The sequence below is a fragment of the Solanum tuberosum genome, unplaced genomic scaffold (assembly GCF_000226075.1).
Source record: "Solanum tuberosum cultivar DM 1-3 516 R44 unplaced genomic scaffold, SolTub_3.0 scf00069, whole genome shotgun sequence".
Taxonomy (NCBI): Eukaryota; Viridiplantae; Streptophyta; class Magnoliopsida; order Solanales; family Solanaceae; genus Solanum; species Solanum tuberosum.
In genome coordinates, this window is record NW_006238995.1 from 610,125 (window position 1) to 619,057 (window position 8,933).

The window sequence follows — 8,933 nt, forward strand, 5'->3', positions numbered from 1 at the left end:
CAATAATCTAGTGGCTAAATAGGGTAAAGTTTAAAAATCTTAGCCTGTTTTGGCAATATACTTTCAAGTAATTGTTTCTATAATTAAAAGAGGTGATATAATTTGAATGATTTTCTGCTTAATAAACATGTTCAAATCGTCCTTCGGATGACTCAATTGGTTTGAAGGGTGGTATTAGAGGTGTCAAATGGGCGGGTTGGGTTGAAATTGGAGATATTAAAATGGGTTGAAATAGAAATCGGGTTGGATCTTGACCCGCCCAATTTGACCCGGTTAATCTCAATAATTTTAACATAGTGATATTTAACTTTTATAATCACAATTCGAATTTCAGCTCAAGATTTTTTTAAAAAAAGTAACAAATTGATAGATAAATCCTAAAAGATGTTAAATAGATAATAATTCATACATTTAATATAGGAACATATCTTAGTAAAGAGTTTTAAAACGGGCTGAAATTGGAGATTAAAGTGGTTTCAATTGATGATTCTCTTAAAATGGGTTAGGCTTGATGGATTGAGATTGAACCCAATTCAAATTATTTTGAGCTCAACCCTTAAAATTCTGGGCGGGTTGGGCGGGCTATCTATGTTTGGGTTCATTTTTGACACCCCTAGGTGGTATTCCACATAAATAACCTAGGATTGATCTCCTCAATGCCTTTTGAATCGACCCTGTTGTATAGGGCTTGCCTAACATAGTTTTACATTTTGTGTGTGGTAGGGGTGGGCATAAATACCGAAAAACCAAAAAATTGGGCCAAACTGAACTAATTCAATTTTTTGGTTTCGGTTCCTCGATTTTTCGGTTTGATTTGATATTTTTTTCAAAATTTCGGTTGTTAAATTATTTTTAAACCATTCATAAACAAATCTTTTAAGTATCAATTAACACGATTTTAAGTATTTTATACTTTGATTTGGTCCTCATTTTATTTTTTATTTGCATTTTGCATCGAAAAACCTTTTTAAAAATACCAAACCAAATCAAATCAAACCAAAATTAATCGATTTGGTGTTCGGTGCACACTTTTTCAAAATCAAAAATCAAAGAATTGAATCGAGATTTGATAAAATCGAACCGAAGAACCGAACGCCTACCCCTGGTGTATGATTTGTCGGCTATTACATAGTTGGAGATTTACTCAGAATCCACAAAGTACTCACCCAAAGGGTAAAGACTATATCAAAGATTATAATGATTACAAATTATTTTGGATTCCAAATAAAAAAAGATGAAATCACAATAATAAAATTTGAATAGAAAATATTTAATAAAAATGCATTATTATATATTTAGTTAGTCAATTAAAACAAATCAATTTTCTAATATGTAAATAAAATTTGCTCATAATTTAAGGATTTAAAAAAAACAAGGTGGAGAAAGAAAACAAAAGATCTAACAATAACAAAATCAAAAGAAAGGAGAGATAAAGAGAAGGAACCTCATAGAAGCTCTTTGTGTCTTCTTCTACCACTTTCCCCTTTCGAAACCCTAATTATCTTCCTCAACCCGACTCACTGTTTATCAGCTTCAATTTCTCTCCAATTTTCCTCAACTTTTTGTAATCTTCTGAATGCACATATAGATATATAGTAGCAAGGTTTGATAAATACTTCATAGAAATGTATAGAGATCGAGGAGGTGGCGGAGGAGGTGGTGGTGGTTCATCGAAGTCAGAGATGATCGGTGGACCGTTGGATCGGAAACGAATCAATGATGCGTTGGATAAGCACTTAGAGAAGTTGTCACCTTCTACATCTAGGTCTTTGAAGGATAAAGCTGTTCCCTCTACGTCAACCGGTGGTGGTGGTGCTGGAAAATCTCATTTTGATCATCGTAATACCAACAAAGACAAGTGCTCCGATGGTTAGGATTTTTTTGTTTTTGTTTTCTGTCATTAAATATTTTCCATTTTTAGAAAGCATTGAATTTTGTTTTTATCGGGTTAAAACTGTAGTATTTTGTGATTAGCTATTGATATCATTTCTGCAGCTGCTGATAGAATAGAGGATCCAGCTGTTTTGGTTTAACATGTTTTAATAGAGATGTGATTTTGGGAGTAATTGCTGGAGATGAGCATTTTAGGCTTTAGTTGTGATATAATACCATGGTTTTAGCTACTTCCTAGTTTCAAATTGTTTGTCTTACATTCCTTTTTAAGTCCATTTCAAAAACTTGTCTCTTTACTTTTTTGGCTAATCTTTAATTTCAAATGACATGTTTAAGACGACAAGATTCAACGATATTTTGGGTTCTTTCTATGTATTTTTAGTTTAATACCATAAGATTCAAAAAAGTTGTCTTTAGTTTCTTAAACTCTATGCCAAGTTAAAGTGAGACAGACAAATTAAAATGGGGGAGTATGTAGTTTCTTCTTCTTTTTTATTTTTATTTTTTATATAATGGTTTTCAACTGTTGTTGGTCATGCTTAGAAGAAAGATATATCATTTGCTTTAATTGCGGCTTTGGCTGTCAAGTATTTTGGGAGCTTAATCCACTTGCCTTTGCATTGATTTGAAATTAGTTAAATTTATGGGAGCTTAATCCATCTTTGGCGTGTTTTAGACTTTTAGTTCTTTTTATTGTAAAATTGCTTTCGTTTCCCCTATTTTGTAATAATGTACTTGTTTGGAAGTAATTGCAATGTTCCTTTTATCCAAAAAGCATCATGGAATGTATTTCAGATAAAGCTTTATCAAGTGTCAAATGGTGAACATGGATGAAATGAGTATGGCCCGAATCTGCTTATTTTGTTGCTTGTTCTTTGTGGATGTTTCCAAATTGAATTTCTGATATTCTCAGATTCTCAACATGACGAAATGAGATTATCCTTGTGGAATCATATGTAATTTGTTTGGTTGTACATAGTCAATTCTTGTTAGTGGCTTACAAAGTTGAGTTCTTTTTTCTAAAATAGTTTGTGTTGTGATGTGCAATCATAAGTGCAGGCCAGACTTTTGTGGTCTTTTTATGCTAGTACTGGTCAATATATATTGCTACAGTATCAGTCAATTGTACTCTGGGATAGAAGTTATGAAGTTAAAATTTGATATTTTTATATGGTATATTTCCCTAACTAATTAACACTATTTATCATTTATGTTCCTGAATTATTTATCCTGTTTCAAGTCAGGCTTTAATGTATTGATTGTTAAAAACCTTTAGCCTTTCAAGTAGAATAATTTGATCTTTTACTTGTAGTTGGTTCTTATGTTGAGTTGTGGAAAGCATGTCGCAACGTTTTTCTCAATAAAATACATAATTTAGTCTTCTTGAGGTGCAACTTTTTCGGTGGGGTATAGTATGACATACGATGCCAACCCATAATGCACTACAATTGAATTTCAATATCAACAGGAGTATATTCTCATTTTTATCTACTTTGTAGAGGAATCTGAAACGGACAGTGAAGAGTCTGATGTTAGTGGTTCTGATGGGGATGATACTTCATGGATTTCTTGGTTTTGTAACCTGCGTGGTAATGAGTTCTTCTGTGAAGTTGATGATGATTACATTCAGGATGATTTTAACCTATGTGGATTGAGCAGTCAAGTTCCCTACTTCGACTATGCACTTGACCTCATCCTTGATGTTGAATCCTCCCATGGTACATATTTTTTCTCTTATTTAGATTACTTCATATTTTGTTATGAAATTCCAGAGAATTAATTTTAGACTTATCTTTTCATTATATTGAAGGATATAATTTTCTTGTTTTTGAAATTGTTCGGTTCACTTTTTTTTTTTTTTTGGTTTCTTATGGACTATATCCACAAATTAGTACCTAGTGAATGGAAGATGCGGAAAACTAGTCAGCTTTACTTGATATGTTCTAGGTTGATTAGGACGACAATTTTTTATATAGGCTGGGAGAAATTAGTGAAGGTTAATTTTGGGTCAAGTTCATGTTCTCAAAAATAATAAAATTGAATAAATGAGTAACTTCTTATCACGACCCAAGTCCTCCCTTAGCTATGATTGACTATCCCAGTCTACGCAAACCAAAACATTTATTACCCAAATCTAATTACGCGGAAGCATTAACAATAAAAGCTAACAATCAACAAAGTCATAAATGAGAGAGATTTAATACAACACGGAACCCAAATTAAAAACACATAATTAAATTCCCTTTAACTGATGTTATATTGTCATGAGCAAACTAAAGAGAAAGGTACAAATTTCTCAACAAGTACATAGTTCGACAATGGAAAAGTCAACAACATAATGACATAAAAGCATGTCATGACCACTGTGGTAGAAGGCAAACAACTCACTACTGAAAGACTGGATCACAACAGGAACTCACTCGCGTACCATGTTGGTACTATGATCCAAACTTGTACCAAAAAGTGTAGGAAGTGTAGCTTGCGTGTGAAAATCAATGTGTACCCAATAAGTCTCATTGACTGCCCCCCAACAGAGTAGTGACAAGTGTTACTTAAAAAGACACCTTTACCTTTAGTTTATGCATTTTAAATGGACATATAAGGGAATGAGCAATTAACAAGAATATAGGCATGAATCGCCAGTTAACAACATTTAAGCATTTATCCCAATTCAAACCAACAGAATAGAAATGTTCGATACAGATAATGAATCAAATAAAGTAAAATAGTCAAAAGAAGACGGTAAAGGTAAAATCTTTATCGCATAATTCACTTCTCAACTCAGTTGGCTAACTATTTCATGATTAGCGTGCACAACCCTAGGGAAGTACCAAGTCGTTGACTCATGAGGGACAGATCCATATCCACACGCGCATATGATCATATCAATGATCTTTTTTTTAAAAACTGAATGATCATATCAATGATCTTACGTACTCAATAATCCCACATGTTACTTTCACAATCCAAACTCAATAGTCCCCACATATCTGCATCAAACTGGACTCACACGGTCCCTAATCCTTCACAGCTAAGCTCTACAACTGTATCAATCCCATATCAGGAGTTGAAAAAGAAATCACAGTGGCCCAGTGGTTTGGGCTTGGGACTTCCATGTTGGAGGTCTCAAGTTCGAAACCCCTTGCCAGCGAAAGCAAGGGGTTTGCCTTCTGGGTTGAGCTCGTCGCACCGGGCTTGCCTAGTGCGGGTTACCTCTCCTATGTGGTTTGCGAGCTATTGCATAGGAGCGGGGGTTTTACCCTGTGCGCACCCAAAGGGTAGCGGCTGCGGGTTTCCCTTGTCATAAAAAAAAAGGAAATCACAGTGTACACATATCCGTTTGTGACCAGCCCTTTGGACCAATCACAACCTTCTAAACTCGGTGGATAATGGGCCCGCCCCTCTACCATTCTCCACTTAAATACCGGGCTTCACTTTGCATGGTGTGGGGCATGAACCTGTGACCTAAGCCACAAATCCTCCTCCTTTTGCCACTCGAGCTAGGCCTTGGGGGCAAGAATATACAAATATTTTGGGAATGAGAAGGTAATGCGATTAACTACGTACTAACTTTCTATCCTAATGGGGGGGGGGGTTTCTAGTATTTAACTAGCCTAAACTTCATCAACATGGCATATATATAATGCTCAACTCATCAAAATATGGATATGGGAACTAAAGCAAAAGCCTAGCATTTTAAGTATACCCTTTTACATGTAATAGTCGTATATATACATGTCACGCCATGTATAAATCAGCCCTACACATTACAAGTCACGAATAACGCATAAGTTGGGAATTATTACCCTATTGAGGTCAAAGTCTTGACTTACCTCGATTAAAGCAAGCTTTCAACCTTTTATGACCGCCTTTCCACACCCAAATATGTCCAAATGGCTCAACTCTAGCCAAAAGAATGTTCAACAACGTCAAACAAAGCTAAGGAATCAATTCCTATAATTTAATACATGGCCCAAGTTAAAGTTAATAAAATTCGAACTCAATCCCTGGGGTCAAAATCCAAAATTTATTTGAAAATCAGTTACCTGAAAGTTCCCGAGTTCAAATCTATAATTAGATTCTCAATCCGACATTAATTCGATCTTCAAATCCTAAAATGCACATTCTAGAATCTAGTACAAAATCCCTCCGTTGTACACTTCAAAATCAACGATTGAAGGTTTGAATCTCATGGTCCTAATATATAACTAAATACGAGTCTTAAGAAACTTACCCAAACTTAGTTGATATTTCCTCTCCAAAAATTGCACCAAACCGAGTGCAGAGTACCCCAAAAATGTCTTGGAATGAAATAAAATTCCAAAACTTTAGCTTTTATACCTGTTACACTACCCTATGCGATCGCGATGACAAAAATTCCCCTGCTATGATCGCGTTGTGAAGCAAACAGTACCAGAAAAAAATCTGCAGTCCATTTGTGGATTGTCCCCTTGTGCCCCAACCCAAACCCCTCAAATAAGTCCCAAATGGTTATTTTGACTTGTACAAAGTCTCAGATCCTAAAACAGCAGGGCATTAAAACTTAGAATTTTAGAGTCGGGTTGTTATACTTTTTCAGTCACACACTACCAGGTTCAGTCAACTGGTGTAGGCTGTATCCATCTTACTATGATGTGTAGAAATGCCCATAGGTGTGTATAAATCTTATTTTTAAGTCATTTTAAGTCCTTGCGTTCATATGATTTTTAAGTCATTTTAAGTGTTTATGTTCATATGATTTTTATGTCATTTTATAGCCCATATGTAGTACTCCTTCTGCTCCAATTTATGACACTCTTTTCTTTTTAGTAACAATTTAAATTGAATACTTTACACTTAATGAGATGATTTTAAATATTTATGGCTTATTTTAAACCGCAGTTGCAAAGTCTTCCTTTCATTGTTAAACTTGGTGGCTAGTCAAACACCTTCACATAAATTGGGACAGAGGGAGTAGTAAGGTTTTGGGGGGTTAATCTGTTATCATGGCTCTTAACTAATTCTGATGTTTTGGAAAAATGATATATGTGGCGTTTCTGAATAATTTCTGTTGCATGATCTAACAAGCTATTTATTTGTTGCAAGTCTTGAATCTATTTTCAGATGTTCAAGTTGAAAATGTCTTTGTTACCAGTACATCCTTGGACTTTTGGGGCAGACTGAGCATAATGATTCATTCATTTTTTGTTTTATGTTTTCGAGTTAGAAACACATCCTCCTTTATAATCTAAGTAAAACTTCCCTGTCAGTATCTTTATGAGACCAAGAATACTGTCCTATATCCAAAATGCTGCATCATATTTCATATTAAGACAATTGCAGTTTGTCAATTTTTTCCTGCTTTGAATAGGTGATATGTTCACAGAGGAGCAGAATGAATTGGTTGAATCGGCGGCAGAGATGTTGTATGGTTTGATTCATGTTCGGTACATTTTGACTAGCAAGGGAATAGCCGCTATGGTAATTGTTTGTCCACATTCTCTTGTATACTTTCATATTTTCCTTCTTTTGATGTTTCATTTTACTTGTGTAACATTTAACCTGTCCATGAGATGGTGGTGCCTAATATCTGGGACAAACCTTTTCAGCTGGAGAAGTACAAAAACTATGACTTTGGAAGATGCCCACGAGTTTACTGCAGTGGACAGCCTTGTCTTCCCGTTGGTCAATCAGATATTCCGCGTGCAAGTACTGTAAAAATATACTGTCCGAAGTGTGAAGACATCTATTACCCTCGATCGAAGTACCAAGGCAGTATCCTTTTCTGCTACCACTTTTTTGATGTGCTCTCTCTCTCTCTCTGCACACATGCACATGCACATGCACATGCACATGCACATGCACTTCTAAATCTCATATCAATTTTGAGATTAGGTCTCTACTCATAAATTGCATATTGCTCTTTGTTGCTTGCTTGAATAGCCTATTTTTATTCTTGGATATGATTTCTTTAACTGTTCAAGATATTGATGGAGCTTACTTTGGGACAACATTTCCTCATCTCTTCTTGATGACGTATGGACACCTCAAGCCGCAAAAACCAACGCAAAACTTTGTCCCCAGGGTGTTTGGTTTCAAGATCCACAAGACTTGACAGTAAAGCCCGTTATGATGTTGTAAACAAATCAAATTTTCTGCCAGTAATGATTCTTGCTAGATAGCTTTGATGTACAATTGGTCATGGTAGAGACAGGTGAAGCAGAGGAGTTGGTGATAATTATGAAACACTCTTCTTCATTGATGAAAGGCAATTTGGCCAATCTGTCAGGTGAAATTTATTCCCGAAATATCGCCATGACAGCATTTGTAAAGCTTGTTTCATCACACCAGTTTGAGAATTATTTTATATTTGCTCATCGACGACCACTTTTCGTGGCCCTCTAATGATCCTTTCATCTCTCGTCAGTATTTACCCCTACCATTTTCCAGTCATCAGGATTATAGACTAGGGCATATCACCCTTCTTTTTTAGGACAATTTTCAGTTGTAATGATGTGTGATGGTTATATCCAAGCTAAATATGTTATTTCAATACTGAATTTTTGGGGATTTTAGTGAAACCTATAACCAATCATTTCTCATCCAAAAAAAGAAAAGAAAAGAAAACTACAAGCAACTCTTGCTATACGTGGGAGTCTGGAGAAGAGCTGGACCATAAGAATCTATATATTGTATGTAGCTTTTATTCTATCAAGTCATTCATTCACACAAAATGTAAACATTTTTCATATCCTAGACCATTCTTACAAGTTCTCAACAGGAATGTAATTTTAGGTGTTTTGACAGTTTTATATTCCTCTTCCTAGAAAGTATACACAAGTGTAATTTTGGTCACCTGTTTGACGGGTTTGTTGCCATCTGAAAGTGGCGTAAGTGGAGGTAGATCTACGCTCATAGCTCTTAGGCATATAGCTCTGGACATCCTTTTGCAATGATTGTAACTGCTGTGTATCGTTTCCGCCAATGTAATGAAGCCACAGTGGCCGAGCCACATTTTACGAAGGGTGTGCAAAATTTAAAGAAGCAACAAACAAAAAAAA

General features: G+C 35.3%; 1 protein-coding gene across 2 annotated transcripts; it reads left to right on the plus strand.

Annotated features, from left to right (window-relative positions):
- Positions 1-1,389: 1,389 nt before the first annotated feature.
- Positions 1,390-8,484, plus strand: LOC102597719 (putative casein kinase II subunit beta-4). Of its 2 annotated transcripts, none has more exons than XM_006345479.2 (5): positions 1,390-1,869; positions 3,393-3,611; positions 7,244-7,353; positions 7,482-7,647; positions 7,857-8,484. In XM_006345479.2, exons 1-5 carry the CDS (start codon positions 1,626-1,628, stop codon positions 7,985-7,987), a joined length of 870 nt encoding a protein of 289 aa, XP_006345541.1. In that variant the 5' UTR covers positions 1,390-1,625; the 3' UTR covers positions 7,988-8,484. The 2 variants fall into 2 exon arrangements, with proteins under 2 accessions (XP_006345541.1, XP_006345542.1); XM_006345480.2 differs by having other exon boundaries at positions 7,259-7,353.
- The last annotated feature ends 449 nt before the right edge of the window (positions 8,485-8,933 follow it).

Bases quoted from the DNA above. Each gene is read 5' to 3' on its own strand.
- LOC102597719 (XM_006345479.2), top strand. From the start codon at position 1,626: ATGTATAGAGATCGAGGAGGTGGCGGAGGAGGTGGTGGTGGTTCATCG. The intron at 7,354-7,481 runs GTAATTGTTTGT...AAACCTTTTCAG, and splicing joins GCAAGGGAATAGCCGCTATG to CTGGAGAAGTACAAAAACTA. The intron at 7,648-7,856 runs GTATCCTTTTCT...TAACTGTTCAAG, and splicing joins TCGATCGAAGTACCAAGGCA to ATATTGATGGAGCTTACTTT.